The sequence below is a fragment of the Eurytemora carolleeae genome, unplaced genomic scaffold (genome assembly GCF_000591075.1).
Source record: "Eurytemora carolleeae unplaced genomic scaffold, Eaff_2.0 scaffold360, whole genome shotgun sequence".
Lineage (NCBI taxonomy): Eukaryota > Metazoa > Arthropoda > Copepoda > Calanoida > Temoridae > Eurytemora > Eurytemora carolleeae.
The window spans coordinates 146,321-173,277 of record NW_019396302.1 but is presented as its reverse complement, the minus strand read 5'-3'; the positions used below and the strand labels follow the sequence as shown (position 1 = coordinate 173,277).

At 31.2% G+C, this 26,957-nt stretch overlaps 1 protein-coding gene across 1 annotated transcript in view; it reads right to left on the bottom strand.

The window, feature by feature from the left end:
- LOC111700515 (locomotion-related protein Hikaru genki) overlaps positions 1–26,957 on the bottom strand; it is a 55,005-nt gene that overhangs the window by 12,099 nt on the left and 15,949 nt on the right. The window contains exons 6-11 of the mRNA XM_023471445.1: positions 24,707–24,793; positions 24,355–24,470; positions 12,841–12,958; positions 11,924–11,965; positions 10,164–10,245; positions 9,716–9,822 (exon numbers count right to left, since the gene is read on the bottom strand). Of these exons, the coding sequence (XP_023327213.1) occupies positions 9,716–9,822; positions 10,164–10,245; positions 11,924–11,965; positions 12,841–12,958; positions 24,355–24,470; positions 24,707–24,793 (552 nt within the window). The remainder of the gene's footprint in view (positions 1–9,715; positions 9,823–10,163; positions 10,246–11,923; positions 11,966–12,840; positions 12,959–24,354; positions 24,471–24,706; positions 24,794–26,957) is intronic.

Here is a 26,957-nt window from a genome sequence, read left to right as displayed (position 1 = left end):
AAATATAACAACGGAAACTAAATTTCATTAGTTGACATATTTTCCAAGATTAAATAAAAAAGTGTAAAAAAAGAACACAACATTGCACTTATTTCATTGTAAGATAACTACTTTATTATCACTATTATTAATAATTTTGTTGGACACATACAACTGTTGACGTAAGATACAGCTGTACTGAGAGTGCACAAATTCTACGTTGCCATCTCTTGTACTAGAAACTATTTGGTCCTTTTAAGTAATAACGGCGAAGATAATTGTCCTTATGAAAAGTGTTAAATTCTGACAATTTTCTCACTCGTCTCCGCAGTCACTTTTATAAAAAGAAGTACGAATTGACACAAAATGCAACTCTCTCATTTGAGGATCATCTTAAATAAAGTTAACAGTCCCTTTCAAGGACCCAATGTTTGGAAGAGTTTGGAACCATAAGAAAGTTTTGACTGAGTTCTGACAAACTTTAACTTTCTTCTCCCCAGACTTTAATATGATTGATTACTTTATACATTAGTGAAATATTCATTCCTCCATAGTTCATTCATCTCATTATCTTTCTATCCATCCGTTCATTTACCTCTTAGCCTTTTATCCATTTTTTCACCTTTTCATGCTATTTTCCACTTTTCATTTATTTATCTTTCTTTCACCCATCCTCCATTCATTCGCTAATCTATCTTTTTTTTCATCATTTATTCACCAATCTATCCTTTTATTCTTTTAATATCCATTATTCCATTAACTCATCTATCATCTATTTATCGTTTTTATTTCAAAACATACTCTGGCTCTTCCAAAAACCCGGTTATTGGCTTATGATTTAATTTATTTTCAAGGAGTTTTGACGCTATAAACGTTTCTGAACTAGGAGTGCTTGAAGACAGATATTTTGATACCTACCTATAATTTTGATTTATTTTGACGATTTTTTTTTTCTTACATCAGTGATTTGATTTACAAAAAACAGCAAAAATCTGAATGAGTTTGAAACTATTAAAAAAATCTCAAATTTATTTTTAAACTGGAATAAAAGTTTAAATATGATGTCAGGGGATTTCAGCATTTTCATCAATTAGTGCAACTTAGCTTCACCCTTTATTCTATATTTTTTCTCTATTTCAATGCAGAATGTTGATAAAGTGATCTCTGTGCAAATACCTAATCCTTTTATATATCAGATATAGGACATCTACTACTCATTCTTTTACTTTTATATATCAGATATAGAACATCTTCTACTCATTCTTTCTTTTACTTTTATATATCAGATATAGGACATCTTCTACTCATTCTTTTACTTTTATATATCAGATATAGGTCATCTCCTACTCATTCTTTTACTTTTATATATCAGATATAGGACATCTCCTACTCATTCTTTTACTTTTATATATCAGATATAGGACATCTTCTACTCATTCTTTTACTTTTATATATCAGATATAGGACATCTCCTACTCATTCTTTCTTTTATTTTTATATATCAGATATAGGACATCTCATTCTCATTCTTTCTTTTACTTTTAAATATCAGATATAGGACATCTCCTACTCATTCTTTCTTTTACTTTTATATATCAGATATAGGACATCTCATTCTCATTCTTTCTTTTACTTTTATATATCAGATATAGGACATCTCCTACTCATTCTTTCTTTTACTTTTATATATCAGATATAGGACATCTCCTACACATTCTTTCTTTTACTTTTATATATCAGATATAGGACATCTTCTACTCATTCTTTCTTTTACTTTTATATATCAGATATAGGACATCTTCTACTCATTCTTTTACTTTTATATATCAGATATAGGTCATCTCCTACTCATTCTTTTACTTTTATATATCAGATATAGGACATCTACTACTCATTCTTTTACTTTTATATATCAGATATAGGACATCTTCTACTCATTCTTTCTTTTACTTTTATATATCAGATATAGGACATCTCCTAATCATTCTTTCTTTTACTTTTATATATCAGATATAGGACATCTCCTAATCATTCTTTCTTTTACTTTTATATATCAGATATAGGACATCTCCTACTCATTCTTTCTTTTACTTTTATATATCAGATATAGGACATCTCCTACTCATTCTTTCTTTTACTTTTATATATCAGATATAGGACATCTCATTCTCATTCTTTCTTTTACTTTTAAATATCAGATATAGAACATCTTCTACTCATTCTTTCTTTTACTTTTATATATCAGATATAGGACATCTCCTACTCATTCTTTCTTTTACTTTTATATATCAGATATAGGACATCTCCTTCTCATTCTTTCTTTTACTTTTATATATCAGATATAGGACATCTTCTACTCATTCTATCTTTTACTTTTATATATCAGATATAGGACATCTCCTTCTCATTCTTTCTTTTACTTTTATATATCAGATATAGGACATCTTCTACTCATTCTTTTACTTTTAGTAAGGATTGAGTTTAGTTTTTGATGAAATATCTAAAAGGAGGAGTTGAGGGAAATATTTACATTTAAATAAACTCAGCTCTGATTCCCGGGAGCTGGGGGGATTTTCAATTTGCATTTTAAATTTGTTGGCGGCCATTTTTATTTGAGCTCATCAAAAGAATAAAGGATTTTACAAATAGCGAACATCAAACTATACATCAAAACATCAACAGATCTTAAACTAGAATAAAACAGAAAAAAAGACAAATTTAATGTTAATTTTTTTGTTGGAAATTTGATTATGAATTCAGATTTAAAGCTGTTTGATTTTCACCAATTTTTGAACAATACTAACCACCCTTGATCCTAATTGACCCTTGGGACAATAAAGTAAAACAAAATACTGCTCTTTTCGAGTGAAAATTTGAAAATTTTCATAGATGAAATTTTGTGACAGTACATCTACTATTCACGAATTTCTTCGACATATTTTTTCTGCAAAATGTTCCTCTTTACACTCTGGATGTTTTGAGGGCAAAATTGGTCTTGGGAATCCTCAATAAAGTAAAATTCACTTCACTTCCCTGTAAAGCAGTTGTAAATAATCGTTGAAAAATAAATAAAATGAAGGATTCCTAAAAACAAGGTTTGAAAGCAAAGACTTCAAATATATCTATTTTTACTGGTTTATTTAGAGATAAGAATGCTTTCGTAGATAAGCAAGAATATATTTAAAAAACAGTATAAACCCAACATAAATCGATAGTTAGATAAGAAAGATATTTGTAAGAAATCTTGTTTTCATTATCCAAGTGTAAACTGCTGGTTGATTAATAGCTGACTAAGATTTAATTTCAGATAATCACTCAGCACATTGTTCTTTTCTTTACTTTCAGAACCTTACAGAACTCAATCAAACCCTTTCTCTCTAGATGATTGAACAGGAAACATCACTGTTTAGTTGTTTTTCATAAAACAAAGTAATTTTTAGAATTTCTGAATCCGTGGTTTCAACTTTATTTTGATTAAATAATTTCTAATTTTAGGCTACTAATGGATATATAAATCAGTTTTAACTATTTTACCGGTAAAATCTAAATCTGCAAATGTCCTCTCTATTACAGAACGGACATGCCTAATTAACATCGTCATTCTTTAAACCTTTGTCTACTCTAGGATGGCGTAAATATCCTTGATTTTTTAGCTGAAAATGGAACTTTGTTACAGTTTTATGTGAAAATGGAAAATGTTTTTTAATTTTTAATTAATGTTTATTAGTAATGACTAATGCGGAAGTATTGGTGAAATTGGTGACAACTGACATTATTTTCAATTCTAACAAATTTTTATGAAAATGAAAATGTTTATTTTTTGTGATTTGCGAAACACAAAGATAATGTTTTTAAATATAAATCTGTTTAAATAAACCTTAACCCTGCAGATTGAAAATCAAGGATAATACTGTCATATATCTTATTATATATATATATATATATATATATACACAGGGTGAGTAAAAAAAAAGTGTGATTTGCGGCGTCTGGTGCAAAATGGTACTTTATTTTGTGCAACTCTCCTGTATGGTGTATTTTCAATATTTTTTTGAAAAGGAATTGAGTCTTTGCCACACATTCAGTTTTTGTAAAACCTATATCTTTGCAACCTTATGATGTAAACCTTTGATATTTCAAACTTATATTATTTGACCGAATAGCATTCATAGTTTGAAATATTAAAGATCTGCCACATTGGGTTGCAACGATAGTGAAATTAGAAATTCAGAGTTTGTGGCAAAAACTCAAATCCTTTATAATTTTTTTTGGTACTCCAATGGCCCAAATAAAAATCCGCGAACCTTTTTCTCTCTCAAAATCAAAATTTTAGAAAAGCAAAGATGTATACATAAATTATTTCTATCGAAATATAAAGTTTTATAAAGATTGAATCACAGAATCACAGAAAATTCGCAATTTTTAGTTCTGGTCTAATTTTTGAGGAAAAGTAACTTAAATTGTCTAGTTCCTTTCTTCTTAGTTTATTCTTAATTATTAAATATACGCTATTCATTTGAAACCTTAAGAACCATTGAAAAATATTTTTCCGTAAAATTACACCAGAACTGAAAATTGCGAATTTTCTTATTACAATTTTGAAAATTTTCTGAGATTCTGTGATTTAATCTTTTTAAAATTTTAGATTTCGATAGAAACAATTTATTTAACATTTTTGTTTTTTCTAAACTTTTGATTTTAAGAGAAAAAGGGTTCCCGGATTTTTTTTGGAGTCATTTAAGTAACAAAAAAATAAAAAAATTTCAAAAAATGTTGAAAAAACACCATACAGGAGAGTTGCACAAAAAAAGCTACAATTTTGCAACAGGCACAGCAAATCACACATTTTTTACTCACCCTGTATATATATATTCATTTGATCGTTTGGTCCACTAAACTTGAACACTTTGTGGTAATGAATTAGCATTATGCAAGGCCCTCAACTTATATTGAGTTGGTTGAGCTCTCTGGTCAATATTTCATTACCAGCTGTGAATAACGTGTTTGATCCGTAATCCAAGGAATCATGGTTCAAGCCCCGCCAACTGCAAAATCAAAACTGATGAAACGAGCCATACTTCTAATAGGACGAAACACTTTGTCTATGGATTTATATATATATATATATATATATAGTAGTTTAATCTTTTTTTCAGTTTAAATATTCATTTTAGATGTATATATATATACATATATATATATAGTAGTTTAATCTTTTTTTCAGTTTAAATATTCATTTTAGATGTTTAAATAGATACATATATATAAACCTGAACTTTGGAATATAAACCAAGGATAATACTGTTTATTTATGTATATTTGAATATATTCCCTGGAATATAAACCAAGGAATGTTTATTTATTAACATGAAACAAGGTTAATAAATCTTCTGACTTGAATCCTCCAATGTATTGTAAAGTGCATGTTAAGTGTTACCATTAGTCCTAGTGCATTAAAGTTGCTGATTCTGCAGATAAAAATAAGAAAACCCAAACCTGTGCACACAATATAGTGAACTTTTAGTCTCTGTGCACAAAATATAGTGAACTTTTAATCTCTGTGCACACAATATACTGAACTTTTAATCTCTGTGCACAAAATATAGTAAACTTTTAATCTCTGTGCACACAATATAGTGAACTTTTAGTCTCTGTGCACACAATATAGTTATCCTAAAAATCACAAACCCAGTATTGATTCCATCATATAAATTGTTCGGGTTTAGGTAACTCTAAATTTTACAGTTTCATGATTACAGTAGGTTTTTCCTTATTCTTATGTTCTTTTATTTATGTTAAGAAAATTACTTAAAAATGTAAATTGTTTTTCTCCTGTGAAAGTTTAGATCAAAGTAATATATTTAAAAGCCTATGTAAGCTAATGTTTCTAAAAGAGCTTTGTCAGACTAGACAATAAATAGATTAAAGAATTAGGGTTTCCAGTTTCAACCGATATTTTTTTCCCAAAAGGATTTAAGTCTCTGTCGCAAATTCTGATTTTCTAATTCCTAATTCTTTCCAACCCAATGTTATAACATATATATATATAAAATTTTGCCAAAACAACAGTTTGCCTGTATAACAGTTTGCCTGTCTAACAGTTTGTCTGTATAACAGTTTGCCTATATAACAGTTTTTATTTAAGTGTCTTTTTCGCCTAAACCATAATTTTTTTGAAACACTCACAAACTTTGAAACAGAAAACCCGCTAAACTGATTTAAAAATTCCGCAAATTCAGTCATATTTCTTCTCTTGAAAATATGGCAGCACTTAACAAAGCTGGAGAATCTTAAAGAAGTACTAGGCGAATGTGTACTAGGCGAATGTGTACTAGGCGAATGTGTACTAGGCGAATGTGTAGTAGGCGAATGTGTGCAAGGCAAATGAGTTCTATGCGAATGTGTACTAAGTGAATGTGTACTAGGCGAATGAGTACTAGGCGAATGTGTAGTAGGCGAATGTGTAGTAGGCAAATGTGTACTAGGCGAATGTGTACTAGACGAATGTGTACTAGGCGAAAGAGTACGAGGCGAATGAGTACTAAGCGAATGTGTTCTAGGCGAATGTGCACTAGGCAAATGAGTACTAGGCGAATGAGTACTAGGCGAATGTGTACTTGGCGAATGTGTACTAGACGAATGTGTACTAGGCAAATGTGTACTAGGCGAATGAGTACTAGGTAAATGTGTACTAGGCGAATGTGTACTAGGCGAATGAGTACTAGGCGAATGAGTACTAGGTGAATGTGTACTAGGCGAATGAGTACTAGGCGAATGTGTACTAGGCGAATGTGTACTAGGCGAATGAGTACTAGGCGAATGAGTACTAGGTGAATGTGTACTAGGCGAATGAGTACTAGGCGAATGAGTACTAGGCGAATATTTACTAGGCGAATGTGTACTAGGCGAATGTGTACTAGGCAAATGTGTACAAGGCGTATGAGTACTAGGTGAATGTGTACTAGGCGAATGTGTACTAGGCGAATGAGTACTAGGCGAATGAGTACTAGGCGAATGTGTACTAGGCAAATGAGTACTAGGCAAATGTGTACTAGGCGAATGTGTACTAGGCGAATGACTACTAGGCGAATATGTACTAGGTGAATGGGTACTAGGCGAATGTGTAGTCGGCGAATGTGTACTAGGCGAATGTGTACTAGGCGAATGAGTACTAGACGAATGAGTTCTAGACGAATTTGTACTAGGCGAATGTGTATTAGGCGAATTTGTACTAGACGAATCTGTACTAGGCGAATTTGTACTAAGCAAAATGTTACTGACCCATTTCAAGGTATGTGTTGTTGGAAGATCAAATAATCTGAGTTTGAAATGTCAAAGGCGTACATTATCAGGTCACAAAGAAATAGAGGTCAGAAAATTTTAGTTTGTGGTCTTTTTGTCCAAATTCCGCCCAACAGAATTAAGATTTTGCAACAAACTCAGATTTTCTTTGCAACCCAAACTAAAAATTCTGTTAGATAAATGGTCTAAAGTTTTAAATATAAAAGATTTATGCCATCCGGTTGCTATTACATATGGATTACAAAATTTGAGTTTATGGCATTAGCACATGACCACAGACTTTTGAGTTTTTGGGCCATAAGGAAAACAGAGATGGGGTGTTCTAGGTTCTGGTATTTATTTTTCACGAAATTGTGTATTTATGGTTTGTCTAAAATCTTGTACTGCGGCCGGATTTAACTTAAGATGTATTGCAGAAAGTTTAGTTAATAAAGTTAATGTAAGTTTGGTGTAAGCTACTAAATCTAGAGGATAGGGGTGTGCAATAAAACAATACATTCTAACGAACATTTAAAATCATTATAATTATTAATTATAATTGCCTTTAATTTAGAAATATAAATATCAAAATTTCTCTTTTTAAATAGAAGAGTCTTTAAAACTGTTAAAAACTTTTCGTTTGGCCCTTTTTTACCACATAAATATGGATCTTTTGTATGTTATCAAATACACTGTTTTTCACAGGAAGGGCGGTAACTGATAAAGGGCACTTTAAAATCTTTCAGTGACTGTTTAGTGTTTGTTGTGCTTTATGTTTCAAATAGGAATGTTTATAAAATTTAATTTACCCTTTTTCTTATATAATTTTAATGTGAGATGAAACACAAGACTAAGTTTATTCTAATAAAGTCTGAGCCGGGAACTTTTGTGTAGGATCCTCATAATCCTGATCGATTGATCTCAATATCCACTGTGGGCAATTTTAATTTTAGGATCTATTTAAAACTATACCTTTCCATATCTTTATTTTAGCTATTCCTCCCCTGATCAATACGTGCTCACGTCAACACCGTACGATTACCATGCTGGATACCGCGATTAAAGATTTAATTAATATGAAGATTTACAACAGATTTAGATCAGCATAGATCTCGATATCCACGATACAAGAGTTCCCATCTCAAGATGCATCTAGCTCTATAGTAACCTCCAGTGTTAAATAAACCTTCTGATTACAATGACGATTTTAACGATGAATATTCTTTGCTGTTTGCTTCAGAGTTGGAAAATGGAAAAACAAAGGAATTGTGTCTTTGCTACAAACTTATCTTATTTAAACTTATTTTCTTATCCTTATATCTTTACAACAAAATGTCATAGACCTTAGATATTTCAAACTATCAATTATGTTATTTCAAATAATATAAATTTGAAAAATCAAAGGTTTACAACAACAGGTTGCAAAGATGCAAAGATACAAAAATTTGAGTTTGTTGCAAAAACTGAGTTCCTTTAAAAAGTTATATTTTGTTGGTGAAAGCAGAAAATATTCCCTTGATAAAATGGTGTGTACTCTAGAGAGCTAATTCAATGAAGTACTAATGAAGCACTAGAAATAATTTGATTAATTTCATCTAATTGGCTGGATAGCTAAATAAAAAGGTAAAAAGAATATTAAATGAATTGAAATAAAATGTAAAGCTTAATAAACAAAATTTTGGCACCTTTTTATCTCTAGTTATATTAAAATATGAATTGAACTCATTAACAAAAAAAAATAGAATGCGATTAAGATTGTTTTTTTTTTGTCGTTTTTATTCAATAATTTAAAGAATACCGATTCTCAAAACGTAACCACCCAAATGGACGATTTTGAACGTGGTCAGCTTTACGCTTTAACTCAGTAATTATACATCATTAAAATGTTTTATATGACTCAAATGAATCCTAAAAAATTTCTCCACAATAATACATTCTCAGTTAACCATTTGCCGGTCATCATACTCCCTTTAAGAGGTTCCACAAAAATTTGAGAATTTTTACATTGTTTATTCTAAATATTTTCTTTCCATATTGCCAAATATTAAATATGAGAGAAGATATACGTGAAGAAACAAAAGATTGTATTCAGTTAATTTTGGCCTTGTACTTTCTCAAGATAATAATTTGGAATAGCAAACTGTAGGAACCTTTCTAGATTCAGTGATGCCTTTAAATACAGGGTGTCCCAAAAAACATGGGAATTCAGTGACGAATTCGATATCGTCTTTGTTATGAATTAGCATTGTAATACCTAATTTCAAAAGCCATGAAACTCTTACAGATTACAGCTTTCTCAGTAGGTATCACTATACAAAATCGAAGAATTATTTGAAAAGACGATATCGAATTCGTCACTGAATTCCCGTGTTTTTTGGGACACCCTGTAGCATAAAAACCTTTAAAGTAAAAAAAAAACTAATAAAATTACTGATGTCTATCTCTCATGGCGTACCTGTGATATTCTTGTTGAGCCAGAACAGGGCACAGCTGTGACGTAACTACGACCCTGATACTGTTCTGAAGACCACGTGGTGTGGTGCAGTTGAATGTTCCAGAATCCTGGGAAATAAAACCGGTTTTACAAGTTTCTGAAATAGCAGGGAAGACAGTTGCAGGTAACTGATACTTTCAGCTTCAGAGTTTGAATTTATCAACTTTTGGCATCTTAATTTCAAAATATAATATCCTGGGCCTCTTAAGGCTCTCATATGTATTTGTGTTAGTTTCTCTACAATAGTTCGTGTCTTGAATATATAGATTTGAAAATTTGAGTTTGTGTCAAAGACACAATTCCTATAAGAATTCAAACTTTAGATCATGTTTACATTCAGGTTATTTTAAGTCATAAAAAGCATCCTAAAGCAACACCCATCTACTTATCCTATCTATTTTTCACCAACCTGTTCTTTAGCGTAGACAATACTGATCCTAAACTTCCAGTTTCTGTATTCAGCTGATGCCAACCATCCAGTAGGGTAGTCCCTAGTCAGTAGTCAAAGCTTGGAATTTATAACCATACGGTTTAGTTTGAAATTAATTTAATTATTTAGGCCAAATTAATGGAAAATTTCGCAAAATTACTTTGTAGAAAATACGGCGTAATTTTGCAAAATTGAAGTTTCGCTAATTATGTGAAATTATTACAAAAGTTCACGAAATCACTTTATAGAAATTATGCAAAATTACACCATAACTTCGCGAAATTGAAGTTTCGCCAATTTCGTGTAATCCTGCGAAAATACACGAAATGAAAATTATTTCGTGCAACTGCATGTTATTTCGCTTAAGTGAATAATCTATTATTTTGGAAACCCTATTAGGAAATCTGACATTAATTTCTATTTTTTTTAGTAAATTTAAAGGGAGTGACCAGCAATGTACGGTAGTTAAACTGAATATGTTGTTAAAAAAATTTAGAATTCATTTGAGACATTGCTAACAAATTCATAGAAAATAGAAATTCAATATAATGATAAAAACGAAATGATTGATTTAAACATTGATTTATTGACCAATTTCTTTTGAGAAATATGTTCCTAAACATCTAATTAGTTTACTATAGAATTTTTACTGTATTTGTCGTTGTTATTTATTAACATAAAAAAGACGATTCTGTCCCCAATACTAAATTCATGATTTTGAACGTTGACTTTGCACTCAAAATCAATAAATATACATCGTGGAGACGTGTTTTTTATCAACTGAATCTTAAAAAATTTGTCCACAATACTACATATCCAGTTCAACCACCATACATTGCCGGTCACTCCGGCCCTTTAAACAGTATCTTAAATATATTATAGATATTTTTCTGAAAAAATTATGCCATTTTCATGTATACTTAGCGTCCTGACGCAAAAAAAATCATTTGACAAGGCACTATAACTGTAAAGTGGAATTTCTCCCATCCCCCCCCCCCACTATAAAAAACTATAATACGTCTCAGATATCTTCAAAAGAGTCTTTAAAAACATGTCTCGACTCTCGTTTACATAGAGTCAACGGAGCAACTGTATAGAAGTTAATGAAACCAACTTGCAAACCTTTAAAACAAGTTTATCCCTCTCTTAACAAGCGTTTTCTTCAAGTTTCAACTCAGTTTAAATCCTATTGGAAAACTTTTCTTTCAAAGTTTGGAGTAATAAACCAAATTTTCTTCTAAATTCAAAATCCTGAATTTCACCATTAACGGCTAATATACTGAAAAATGAGATTGATTGATGGATGAATTTTTAATAGTTAAATCATTTTTGGGGTTTCTAAAACTAGTTTATCTTTTTTTCTAAAATCAAAAAAATGTTTTTACTCAAAAATATTGCATTAATAAATGGAATCAGTTGTCGCGCACTTCTAATCTATTTATAGTTAAAAGAGTTGCATATTGCAATTGTCTATTTGATTGGAGGGGTACAGACTACAGACAGACCAACCAGAAGTACTCAATTATCTTTTAATGGTCCATACTAGTTTATTTTTACAAGTTGCTTCTTTTCAGAGTATTGAAAAAAAATCCACACAACATGATCTCTGGAATGTAAAAAAAAAGGTACAGGGTTTCTCTTGGAGAAAGAGGGACAGCCGTGTTTATCTCCTCCTTATGTCAGAGAGAATTAAATGTAACTTGAAAAAAAACACTTGAAAAGATAAGATTTTTGATTACCTGTAATTGTGTGACCAACTCCATTGTGGGGTTCCTCTACGTCTAAATAAAAAATCTATAAATTTTATAAGACAATAACAATTTAACTGTCTCCATCAAATAGATTGTCAAGTACAATAGATGGCAATGTAGAATTTGTACACTCTCAATACAGCTGTATTCTGACATCACAAGTGTCAACTCAGATTTTGTGTCCGACAAAATTATTAATAATAGTGATAATTTTAGACTAAGTAAAATAAGTGTAATTTTATGTGTTATTTATTTTCTTTTTGTACACTTTTTTATTTAATCTTAGAAAAAATGTCAACTAATGTGAGAAAATTTTGTTTTCCTTGTTATATTAGACTCTTGTGACGTCATGTATAATTGGTCCATATCTCTGTTGCCACCTATTTTACTTGATAACCTATTTGGTCTCCATGATTGTTACAAATGTATTAAATATTAACACAAATGACTTGATTCTTTGCCAAATACTAAATTGTCTAATCCCTATATCCTTGCAACCACATGATCTATACTTTTTACATTTTGAAACTTAGATTATTTTTTCTAACAATATTAAGTTCGAAATATCTAAGGTCTGCAAAGATATAGGAATTAGAAAATCAGATATATATTGTGGCAAAACTCAAATCTTTTCAATTTAATTGCAAACCTTCATGTATTTACAGAATCGTTAAAGAATGAATATAAATTACAAGAAACAGAAATGTACATCCTTTTGATTAACCACATCCACTGATGTCGGTGTCTGTAGCGTAAACTTTCTACTTGAAGGATTTAAAGGAATTGAGTTTTTGATTTTCTAATCCCTGTATCTTATTTTTTTGGCTGACGACTGATCGTGCGTTTTGAACATATTTAGAATACAACAGTTTTGATCTCTGGATCTCTGGACTCTGTACTTGTACCTATCAAATAAGCAGTCTAGGTGAAGGATGGTTCCTGGATATATTATCAGCTCACCCTGCCTTCCTCTACTATACTTCATGCTTCCTGTAGACCAATCAATGCTGGGAGATCTCCCTTCTAAACAATTTGAAAATCACTTTTAATTTTCAAATAATATAACAATTAAAGGCATACTCTCCCTTCTAACATTAAAATCAATCACTTTTAAATTTCAAATAATAAATTCATTGTTTAAAATATCAAAGGTCCTTGATACCAATTGCTTTTGTTGTAATAATTAATAAAAGGATATTTTTTTCTTAAAGTAAAAATTTAATTCTAAAAAATTAAAAAGGGAAATAACGCATGAAACGTAGCCAATCCCAAATCAAAATATTTTTTTGCACATATGGAGGGTAAAATATTTTTAATTTAAGAATAATGCTTTAATGTTAATTAAGAGAATCTACAGCTTACAGTGAATAGAATTTAATACTTTGTATTTAACCTTCTCCTTTGAAATCTGTAATTCAAACTTTATAATTAAATGTTGCTAGATTCCAGATTCTAAATTCTAAATTTGTAAATTTGAAAATATAAATCTGGATAATATTTATTTCCTAACTAATGCAGAAAGTCAATCTCAATTTCTGGTAAAGATAAAACTATTTTTAAAAAAGAGACGACATGCTGTTAAATCTCAAATGTTTTTTTAATTTCAGGCATTTCTTTCAATACGTTCAACAAGATAAAAATGTACTGTCCGTTTATATTGAAAAAATGTGGGTCTGATCGCTTTTTGGAGGCCCAAATTTTTGTAGTAACTCACAATACCCAAGGGATGACTTGGCAAAACTTTTATTGGCTAAAAATGTTAGATATCAAGAAAAAAACATGGCAGCGAAATATTTCATTTGTCGATTTTTGATAGTATTCACAAAAGATGGCTGCCGTTATATATATAGTCTGTGCAGTAAATATTTAAACCTTTGATAAATTTAATCTGAGCTGTATAAAGTTTGAAACTTAGCATTCTTTTCTATTTTTAAGAATATATAGATAGTTTTCAAACTTCATGATATATGTAATATGTATGCACTATGCAGGAATCCTGAAATGCATTAGAAGTGCACTGTAACCAGATTTTGGTCAACTTTTAACTTATGTCTTATATTCTTATTTTAAGTTTTTTAAAGAATTATAAATATTCTCTCACGTTCATATTTTCATGGTCCTGTTTTTAGTTGTTTCTATACTCTTGGAAGTATGTAATGTCATGTAAAGTAACGTTAATGCATGGATACAGAAGTTAAATAAATTGGAAAAATGAAATCATACACTGTTGAAGAATTTGCTAACCTTATAAAAGAGTAAGAGGTTTTTGTTTTATAGTTTAAATATGGTTTTGAGAATCTAATACACAACAGCGAAAATGTAACTTTGAAAGCCTTCCAATTCTACTCCTTCTGTAATATCCATCATATTAAATAGAACCTGTCTGTTCCTTGAAACAATAAATTATTTATTCTATTTCCAAGATGCTGGATTTAGAGAGTGGGGGAGTGCTTAGATATGGGTGGAAGAGTAAGGTACAAAGATGGAGGGAGGGAAGGGAAAATGGATTGAGGGAGGGATAGATATTTGGATGAGTGGGAGGGGCAAAAACATGAATAAGGGGGACGGGTACATAGATATTAATGAGGGGGGGGGGAAATAAATGCAGGAGGGGGGATTACAGGAGATAATAATGAGGGAGGGAGCTAACAGTGTTGGGTAAAGACATGAATAGAGGGAAAGATGGGTACATGCAAAAGGTAAGTATGAGATAACAATGAGGGAAGAATGGATGGGAGATATGGATGGAAGGAGGGAGATATGGATGGAATTAGGGAGATATGGATGGAAGGCGGAGATATGGATGTAAGGAGGTATAATGGATGAAAGGAGAAAGATATGGATGGAAGAAGGTAGATATGGATGGAAGGAGGGAGATATGGATGGAATGAGGGAGATATGGATGAAAGGAGGGAGATATGGATGGAAGGAGTGAGATATGGATTGAAGGAGGGACACATGGATTGAAGGAAGGAGATATGGATTGAAGGAGGGAGATATCAGAGTTTGCAGAACATGAAAGGAAAGGATAGACGTAAGAGAAAAAACAGATGAATATTCTGAAAACAAGAAGAATTTTTTTTGTCTGATGGAAAAAAGGACGCAATTCAATTGGGTCTCAGAGTTCCATTTTCCTTAAACCATTAGCTAGTCAACGTAAATACGACTGAATTTATTGTCCATCTAAACTCAATAGTTATAGATTAAGGATAAGAATGCAAGATCAGCCCACGTAAAACAAGTGTTCACTATAGTTTATAGGGTACACCCACATGGTAAGGTATTAATGATAAGACGACGGCGCAACACAAAACGTTTTAATCAATTTTAAGTAAAACAAAAATAAAAAGACTTCGATAATGAACTGGAAACAGATAAATTATTAAAGAAAAGAAGATGGAGGAAGATTGATGGATGCAAAAAGGGGAGCAGTACTTAATTTTAAAGTATTATTGGGTGAAGTTGACAAAATGTGTAACATTTTTTTTTCATTACTTTTTTGAGAATCCATGTAAACATATTTCTTTAAAATAAATTTATTATATAAAGTTAGATGTCACGAAATTTATTACAATTTTTTGCTGGACTTGTGAGAAAAAGTAAATTTATGATTTAGTTATTCAAACAAAACAGTGCACTAAATTTCCCATAGTTTAAACTCATAATTCTTACAAAGTAATCTCACTATTCATGAATGTCATACATTGGAGCATGAAAAACGAAAAAGCGAAACACTAGTATTTAAAATCTTTTACTGTCATGAGTAAGCTACTTTGGAATATAATCCAGCAGTAAGTTATTGTAGAACTAGACCAACATCTTAGATCAGGTAGTTTTACTGTCAGTTCAACGATTTATAGAAAGACTTCAGTTCACTAAATTTTTTTATCGTGATTAGATTTTTTTTTCTGGTAGTTATTTTTAAAGATTGGAAAGCAAACAAGTTCCAGGTCGTTTTTGAGCTTTTTAATTACATTCAGTGGTCGGCCATTATATCAATACAACGAAGACGACTTTTATTAATTCATGTTTTGATCCCTAGCAAGCATTTTTCAAATTACAAGTTTCCAAGTTAAAAATGAGAAGCTGTTAATTGATAACTTCTCTCTGTTGACATGTTTGTGTCTCTGCTGTTGAAAGGATTGGTAAAATCAATCAAAATTGTAATAGAAAGCTGTCTTCATTGTATTAATATATCAACTAGGATTAAATTATGACATCAGTTTACCCCAACCCCCCCCCCTCCTCCTTCAGTTCTCTGTGTTGGCAAGATATTTGTGATTTTGTTTCTTATTATTATTGGTTTGTATTGAGTATATTTGCTTACCAGGCTGAAAGACTGTAGCTGTATACTCAACCTGCAGAAACGTTGAACAAAACTCTTTTTTAAGGGTTTATTTATTTTAAAGGGATTATAAGCATTATTTTAAGAGACCTTATACATTCAAAGATAACAATGCCCGATGTACAACGGTACTTGTAAAACCTTTATCTGATCTCGAAATGTGTTCATTTCTGTAAAGGAATTGAGTCTTTGCAACAAATCCCAATTTTCAACTACCTATATATCTACAACCAAACTACGTAAACCTTTGATATTTCAAACTTTGATTGTTTGATATAACAGAAGTCATAGTCTAAGGTCTACAACATTGGGTTGTTAAGATATAGGGATTTAAAAACCAGAGTTTGTGGAAAAGACTCAATTCCTTTCTCCATCGTTTCATATAAGCTATAATAAACAAAGGTTTTAAGAATACCCTTGAAAATCGAGCATTGCCATCTTTGTATGGAGGGTCCTTAGCTTTGAATTATGCAGTGTTTGGTTTACATAAACCGAAGCCAGAAAATTTTGCGTATAATAATCAATGAACCCAGCAGAGAACGAAAAGAGAGGGTTAAGTAGAAAATCAAAAATGTCCATAGTGGATACTGGATATTGATATTAAGCGAACGGAAATAAGGTTTTCCAGCTCGGGTTTCATAATATTACCATCTTTAGTACCCGTACACCAGTATTTATCCAATAAACATCTCCTTATATAAGAGTACTATACAGGATATTACTGGAACTGTCGACCTAATCTAAACTTACAGATTTACAGATAATTTATATAGTTTAAGATTGCACTAAAATTGTTCAATAAATACCAATATTGTTAGATCTTCTTAAATAGAAAGGTTTTAGATTTAGAAACAAAAATCATCAATCATGAAATTCTTTAACCGAAACTTTTTGTAAAAACATTTTTAGAATGTCTAAGATGTTCTCCTAAAAAGGAGAATTTGTGAATTAAAACATCTTCAATTAAATTTCTTGTTTACAAAAAGTTATAGAATCAGATATAACAAAAGAAAAGTGTTGATAGGAAACACTTTTAACATGTTTTGATTTTATTGTACCCCACTATATACATATATATACATTGATGGTGGAAGTTTACCAATATTTTATACAACTTTTACCAACCAATGGATATTTACAACTACCAACAAAAGAAACTGTCAAAAAAACTTTGTACAACTATTGCTTTTCTCCCGCTTTCTAACCTAACAAAATCAGAAGTTTTCTGCAAGTTAGGTTATGGTATTTCTCCAAAATAAAATCACGTGAAGCAAAGAAAAAAAAGGAATATTCGAGAGAGTAACATTAATAATTTGGTTGAATTGATAAAATGTTTGGACCAAAGGTAAATTTCAACAACAGTAATGTTTTTTTTAAATGGGATTGCATGTTTTTATAATGAGGGGAGATCTGTTATAGACAGCTACGAAAAGTATGCATCAATTTTTAAGACCGTTACACAATTTACATGCTGTAACGCTTTTACTTTAGGTTTTACCTTACTAACATTTTTAGTTCTAGACATTTTAAAACTGCAAAGCATTTGTTTCCAGCTTTAGGTTGATAAACGTAAAAAGGCAAATGCTCATTGATTTTTCACATGTTGGTTTGTTATCACCGGAAAGTGAAAAGCAATGAAGGTTAAGATTTTTAATAGTAATAATTATTATTGTTATATAGCTTTAAATACAAGGTAGTAAGATGAAAACTGAATCATAAATACGATTGCAAAAGATCGGATGATGAATTAATATTGAATCCTATGTTCTTGACATATATCCGATTTCAGCAAGGCAGGAGAAAATGTAAAATGTTTATAGATTCTAAACTGGTACTGAGATACTACCTGGAGAAAACTAAACCTTTCAACTCTACACTTAGATCCATCCTGCTCAGGGTTCTAATGGGATACATAGATCCATCCTGCTCAAGGTTCTAATAGGATACATAGATCCATACTGCTCCAGGTTCTAAAAGGATACATAAATCCATCCTCCGTGTTCTAATAGGATACATGGATTAATTCTGCTTAAGGCTCTAATAGGGTACATAAATCCATCCTGCTCCGGGTTCTAATTGGATACATAGTTCCATTCTATTCCGGGTTCTAATAGGTTACATAGATTAATCCTGGTACAGGTTCAAATATTATACATAGATCCATCCTGCCCCGGGTTCTAATTGGATAAATAGATTCATTCTATTCAAGGTTCATACTTAGATCCATTCTGCTCAGGGTTCTTATAGAAAACATAGATACATCCTGCTCAGGGTTCTAATAGAAAACATAGATTAATCCTGCTTTGGGTTATGATAGAATGCATAGATTCATCCTACTCAGGGTTCAAATAGGATCCATAGATTCATCCTGCTCCGGGTTCTAATAGGTTTTAATAGGATACATAGATCCATCCTGCCCAGAGTTCTAATTGGATACATAAATCCATCCTGCTCCGGTTTCTAATGGGATACATAGATCTATCCTACTCCAGGTTCTAAAATGATTCATAGATCCATCCTGCTCCGGGTTCTAAGAGGATACATTTGTCCATCCTGCTCCGGCTTCTAAGAGAATACATAGATCCATCCTGCTCAGGGTTCTAATATGATACATAGCTCCATCCTGCTTCGGCTTCTAAGAGAATACATAGATCCATCCTGCTCAGGGTTTTAAAATGATACATAGCTTCATCCTGCCCCGGCGTCTAATAGGATACATAGATCCATCATGCTCGGGGTTCTAATACGATACATAGCTTCATCCTGCTCCGGCTTCTAATAGGATACAAGAACTAGACTTCTTTTCATAAACATACTGTCCGCTTGAAATAAACCAAATATTTTTTAACATCTTTTTGCTCACGGGGATAAGTCCTCGGCTAAGACATTAACATCCGTTTGATGACTGTATACAATTAGAAAGTTTTAAAAACAGTTATTATTTTAATTTAATGTTCTTTTAACCTAATGTTTAATGAGGCTGTAGACATGATTCAATTGACCCTTTTTAACTGTGTCCTTGAAACCATTGACTAAACAATAATGATGAATCTATCCTATTTTCTCTACACAAATGTCTGCAATTGTTTTTAACTTTGTAAGTTTGCAAGCTATGAACATTTCTTTATATTTAATTTTCAAGATATGCAAGTAGATATTTAAATTTTACTTAACTGACGATTTTATCTATTTATATATTTTTCATCGTGGACGTCTTTTCAAGATAATGTTCATGTTTTTCGAAGTACCGTGAAAGTATTTTTAAGAAATTGATAAGCTAGTTGATCTACTGGATCTGTATATGTTTCCAGAGTCTAAAACTAAAGAACGAAAAGTTTTGACTTAAATTTTAAGTTCATGGTTAAATGCCACTTCTGACTTAATTTAAACCTGAACTTTAACCGTGTGGTTAAAATCTTGAAATCCCGCAATCCCTATTTGTCTATTATCATTCAGTGGTAAGCGGCATCCAACTAATTATGATATATTTAGAAGTAAAAACCGATTAAATAAATTTCACGTTATAGATTTATTAATGTTTGCATGTAAAACCAAAATACTGTTGTAACTGGAAATATGTTTTGTCTTCCGTTACGTAAATAATTTAAAATTTAAGAAAACAGCTGATCATACCGATACTTACGTAATAATTCTCCGTAAATCCTTTTCTCTGATTGGTTCAGATTTTTCCCGGGAAATTCAAATTTAAAATTGAGAAAGTTTAATATTTAATTAGCTATTCATTATTTTACAGAACTTTTAACCTCGAACTTAAAATTCGCGCATTCTTTAGTTTTAGACTCTGGTATATCAATTCCCAGGGATTGTCCATGTGTAATGAGAATATTCAGAAATATATATCTTAAAACTGAAAATTTAGGATTCTTTACTTTAATGTCGATTCTTTTGCAATGACTTTAAATACAGCTAGCTACGGTTAAATGTTACTGTCCCATTTTCATTTAATCATAACTGACGTTGTACTTTTCATTAATGATTTTAAGAGATACATAACAGAACAATACCAACATGCGATATTTCTGCCCCGTCAATCAATCAATATTTGGGATCACATTGGATGGTAATTTTGTATTGTAACGTGTGACTGTTACAACTTGACATTTTAACAGATATTTCATTTAAAACAATTATAAGAGATACATAACAGAACAATAACAACATGCGATATTTCTGCCCCGTCAATCAATCAATATTTGGGATCACATTGGATGGTAATTTTGTATTGTAACGTGTGACTGTTACAACTTGACATTTTAACAGAAATTTCAGTTAAAACAATTACCACACCTAAGAGAAAGAGTAGGGACTTAAATTTACCTATTATTTGATTAAAGCGTTTATAGTTTTCAAGAATTTGAATCAAAGCCGTGGCTCAAATATGGTTGGTTCCACTTAAAATCTTATTCAATGTTTCAAGATTTATGCTGGCGCTCAATTAAAACCGGTTTTTGGCGGTTTTCAGAGGCGGCTTAAATTCATTAAATTTGGGCACAGTCTTCATAGTTGGCCACTTCACAGGATTTTTATTTCTAGTTTTCTATTTTTCTTGATTCGCGCGCCATGTTTAATTTGCACAACCCTTCCTGTCCAAATATAGGCCAGGCTACTTAGAGCAGAGCATTGCTTTCTATGTCCTAACCTTCCCAGTGCTAACTGACAACGGATTCACATGAGATTATTTTACAAGTTTTGGCAACTCACTATTAGGTTGAATCAGAAATTACCGAACTAAGTTTAGATCTTAAGAAAGTTACAAGAGCAATTTAGAAAACTATCGAGACAAACCTTAATAGAAAATTGAATTCAAAATATTTAACGTGTTAAGTGCTTTTATTTACAGACAATAATGCATAAAAGTAAATCTAAGATAGAAAGAGCTTTGACATTGATGGATTTATTTTATAGAACTTAACTCAGAATAAATTAGAGAAAAACAAAACCTAAACCAACTCAGTAGTTTCATATACGGAATCCGAAGGTTTTTTTTCAAAAGTAAATTTTTAAGAATTTCTGAATTTGAAAGTTTAAATAAAACCATGAAATCACACTAGATCGTGATGTAATAAGAAAAAAGTCCTGTGAAATGACATGAAATACGAAAAAAAATATATCTATATGAAATCTAGGATAGTTTAAATTCTTTTAAAAATTGAAACTATTTGCGCCAATTTTTGCACTTCTTGCTTGAATTGCAACTGCAAATTATTTAGTTGAACACAAAGATGAGAACACTAAAAGATTTAAATTCTAAACAAAAAAGAAAAAAAAGTATTGTTTTAAACACATTTTTGGTTAAATCAATCATAAATTTAATGATTGGGATTTCTGGATTTTTACATGAAGTTCACCTGACTAGATATGTTGTATCCCCTGAAAATAAAAGGATAAAAACTGGAACAATATAAAATAAAGTCACACAAGATGTTTTCAGTAAAGTTGTGTGAGAAAGAATTCTCTTTATTTCTCCCCCTTGGGCTCAAGTTGTTGAAAATAAATCTACAAATTCTAAAATTGCTCCTTAGATATGTCGGGATTCTTTAGATATGTCCGGATTCCTCAGATATTTCGGGGTTCCTTAGATATATCGGGGTTTCTGAGATATGTGGGGGTTCCCAAGATATGTCCGGGTTCCAGAGATGAGTCGGGGTTCCTTATATATATCGGGGTTTCCGAGATATGTCGGGGTTCCGGAGATATGTCGGGGTTCCCGAGATAATGTTGGGGTTCCAGAGAAATGTCTGGGTTCCTTAGATATGTCGGGTATCCCCAGATATATCGGGGTTTCCTAGATATGTCGGGGTTCCCAAGATATGTCTGGGTTCCAAGATATTTTTGGGTTCCTTTGATATATCGGGGTTCCCTAGATATGTTAGGGTTCCGTAGGTATGTCAGGGTTACCTTAATATGTAGAGTTTTCCAAGATATATCGGGGTTCCCTAGATATGTCGGGGTTCATATGTCGCCGGGGTTTCAAAGATATGTTGGGGCAACCTAATTGTCTTGGTACCCAAACAAATCATCCACTTATAATGAAATTTATATCCTTCAGGGATATATTTTATATGTAGTTAAAAGATGCTAAATTGTTATTTTGATTCCAGAAATCGTGATTAGTGACGTTCAATAGATGAATATTTTGCATTTAAAAAAAAGTCGCTTTCAAAGTCAAATTTTCATTTTTTTTGTGTTTTTGTTTTTGGTGTGATAGTTTAAATTACATAGGATTCAAAGAGAAAAATTTGTTAAAAGTCTTTAACCAAGAAGAATTTACTGGGATAGGGTTTAAGCTTAATTCCATTGACAAAGTTTGTGAAAAAACATCAAGCCATATAGTATTGATTTTAAAGTTCTGATTGGTCGAGTATTGAAATTTATGAACTTTGTTTCTTACAGAGAAGATCATCTCTGAAGAGTAAAGAAAATTAACTTTATCTGAATGAATTTAAATCGTTTCTAAAATAATAAGTTTCCAGCTCAGCTAGGAAATCTATTAAGTATTCAATTTTGCTTAACACTCTTTTTAATGGAAAATGTCCCATTTTCTCTCTACAATTTATTTAAAACGTAAACAAGAACACGTCAAAAACAGACCTAAAAAAATGAGTGCACAAATAAACACGCACGTGCTCAAATTTTAAAGATTAGAAAATTGTTTATCAATAAAAGTAAGATTTACCAAAAGAAAATTAAAGATATTCTTTTACTGCGAAATGTAATTGGAGAAAAAAATCAAGAGCTTGCAGCTTACAGTTTCCCCTTTTTCCTCTTTTTTTTCAAAGTTTTTTAAAAGCCAGGGCATATAACGATATTGTCCAATGTTTTTTTAAGCTTCCTAACTGTTCCTGCTGTAATTAACTATTTTTTCATCGATCTGAAATATTTCAAAATATTAATAATTCTGAAGGGCCCGGCGTCGACGGTGGAATTTTTTTTTTTAAATTCAAATTTTTGTTAACCTATGTCACCCCCAGGCTACCCAAAGTACCCCACGCACCTCTGACCCTTTAGTAAAAGTAAATTTCAACCTAAAGTCTGACCGCGTCAACCTTGTTACAGCTGCCCGTGACCCATGAGTGCCCAAACAAATGTCAGTCCATTCGATCCAGCCGTTTGGCCGGCTATAGGGAACATATACACGAATGTCTTGTTTTATTATATAGATTATTTTTTTAGATTTTATAATAAAAAAAATAAAGCTTACAATTACATTATTTTGATGTCGTTTCAATATCTAGGCATTGTCTTTGAATATTTGTTGTTCTGAATTCTTCGAATAGATTGTATGGATGTTTTCTGTTTTTTTTTTGTTTTAAAATATTGTAATGTTGGTTTTAAGAATATCGATATATTTCACTATTGCTATCGTCTAAAAAATATTTTTGTTACTGTTACTGATAATTTGCTATTAATGTTGTTTCTCTGTGTCTCATCGAAGGATGAATTAGAAACATCATTTGCAGGTCTCTAGCGGACAATATGTCTTTTATACCATAAATTTACTCCACACAAATTGACTTGTATTGTACAAGCTATCCCGGGGGGGTTCAACACAAATCCAAGGATAGATAGAGGATAGATAGAGGATAGATAGAGGATAGATATAGAATAAATAGAGGATAGATAGAGGATAGATAGAGGATAGATAGAGGATAGATAAAGAGACAGGGGAAAGATTGAAGATATATAGATGATAGAGGATAGATAGAGGATAGATAGAGGATAGATAAAGAGACAGGGGAAAGATTGAAGATATATAGATGATAGAATATGGAGGATAGATAGAGGATAGAATATAGAGGATAGATAGAGGATAGATAGAGAATAGATAGAGGATAGATAGAGGATAGATAGAGGATAGATGGAGGACATTATAGAATTGACAAAGCTATAAATAATTATTTGTTTTTTTTTCAAAGAAATTGATTATTTTGTAGGTTTTGCATAAATCCTGAATGAATTCCAAATGTCACAGATATTTTCTTCCTAGAATTTTTAGCCAATTTTCTCCTTCTGGAGGTCTAGAGGTCCATGAGCTGTCTATAAAGTTACTAACCTGAATATTCCTCCATAGTTGATGTATCCTCACAGACTGGAGGTCTAGAGGTCCATGAGCTGTCTAAACAAGTACTCTCACTGCTCCCATCTAGATGTTGCTTCGCATCCTGACACCTGGACAAGATAAATTTTATGCCTAAACGCAAAATGTTGAAAGCATTGTCATTTTGTTCATTTACATCAGCTAGTAATAAAACGTTGCTAAAAAAGAAAAACGGTTTTTATAAGTTTTAACAATTGCAATTCTTTAAAATGCTTAAATTAATCTTCAAAAAAATCCCATCTTAAAGTAAAAATGTGAACGCCGGAATATAGAGTTTAATCAAAAGATAGATATATATGTAGTTAACCTGTAGCTCAGAATAGCACCATGTTGAAAGGTCTGCTGATGGTCTATAATCAGCCGTTTATGTCCACTGTAAACCTCAACACCAGAACTAAAAAGTTCGCGTTAATATCATTCTAATTTTAAATCTTAAACATGAAAATATATCTTCATATTTCTAGAAGATATTCTCTTGGTCTAAAATCTTGAAGATATATCTTTATATTCTTATGTTTCACAGTTTTATTTCTCATTACATACTCCTCTTTCTTTAGAAGATATCCTTCTATTCCTCCATCTAGAGGATATCCTTATATTCTTCTATCTAGAAGATCTCCTTCTATTCTTCTATCTAGAAGATATCCTTCTATTCTTCTATCTAGAAGATATCCTTCTATTCTTCTATCTAGAAAATATTCTTCTATTCTTCTATCTGGAAGATATCCTTCTAGTCCTTCTATTCTTCTATCTAGAAGATATCCTTCTATTCTTCTATCTAGAAGATATCCTTCTATTCTTCTATCTAGAAAATATTCTTCTATTCTTCTATCTGGAAGATATCCTTCTAGCTATTCTTCTATCTAGAAGATATCCTCTAGCTATTCTTCTATCTAGAAGATATCCTTCTAGCTATTCTTCTATCTAGAAGATATCCTTCTTTCCCCAAGTATGAAGAAAAACATGTAAGCTCCGAAGGTAAATTGTATTTGCAATGAAGCGTTTAATAGATTGATGGAATTCCAGATAAATATTCTGAATCCTCTCTCTGCATATTTAAACAACTATCAACTTCTATCATGAGTAAACATCAACTTTATGCAAACCACTTATTGGTATTGACATTTTATAAAATATCAATATATTCATGTTTCCGGTTTATATAATATCAATATATTCATGTTTCCGGTTTATAAATTATCAATATATTCATGTTTCCGGTTTATATAATATCCATATATTCATGTTTCTGGTTTATAAATTATCAATATATTCATGTTTCCGGTTTATAAATTATCCATATATTGATGTTTTCGGTTTATAAAATATCCATATATTCATGTTTCCGGTTTATAAAATATCAATATATTCATGTTTCTGGTTTATAAATCATCCATATATTCATGTTTCCGGTTTATATAATATCAATATATTCATGTTTCCGGTTTATATAATATGAATATATTCATGTTTCCGGTTTATATAATATCAATATATTCATGTTTCCGGTTTATAAAATATCAATATATTCATGTTTCCGGTTTACATAATATCCATATATTCATGTTTCCGGTTTATAAATTATCAATATATTCATGTTTCCGGTTTATATAATATCCATATATTCATGTTTCCGGTTTATATAATATCAATATATTCATGTTTTCTAACATTTGCTTTGAAAGTACTCTCCAATAGGCTTTATAAGCCCCCTCCCTCTCCTTGAAATACTAAATACATGTCGATGAATGATCAAACTTCAAAGTTTCCCCCCCCCCCTTGACTAATTGATTTATATTGGGGATTTAACTTGTCAATTAAACCTATGAAAGGAAGGTATAGAACGGATGTTAACTTCACAAGAATAAGATAATTTAAAATTTGTTAAAGGAAAAGAGTCTTCGCCACAAATTCTAATTTTTTCTTCCCTACATTTTTTCAACCTGATGGTGTAAACCTTTTATTTCAAACTTAGACTATTTGAACTGCTAGAATATATAGGTTTATAGTTTCAAAGATATAGGGAATTAAAAATAAGAGTTTGTGGCAAAGACTTAATTCCTCTGGCCCTGGGTAGTGTCGGAGTTAAGTGGACTGTATGGCGTAAATAAATCTTCATTTAAAGAGTGCATGCTATGTCCAATTTACAGCGGTGTCGGAGTAACATTGAAGAAGACAGGTTCGTTTTCTATCTTAATACATGTTGCATTTTATTACTTGTTCCTGCAGCACTATTCCGCAGATAACCTGTATGGAGAAACCGCAAGTAAAATTGATAAACTTTCAGCTAGATAAATGCGAAATGTGGAAATCTCATTCAACCTTCATCAGACAAAAGTTTAAAAGCAATTTAAAGGTGATACCGTTGTGTATTTGCAACTCTGTGAGTGTGACATGAAATTATTCGTTAACAATCCCTTTATGAAGTAGGGAGTGACACCAGCTTAATACAAGGAAAAGAAAACATTCAGTTTATTAAAAAGGTTCAGAGAGCCAGGAAAGGGAAAGAATTAAGTTTATAGACCGGGAATTCTGTTAAAATCATCTTTATTCAAAGT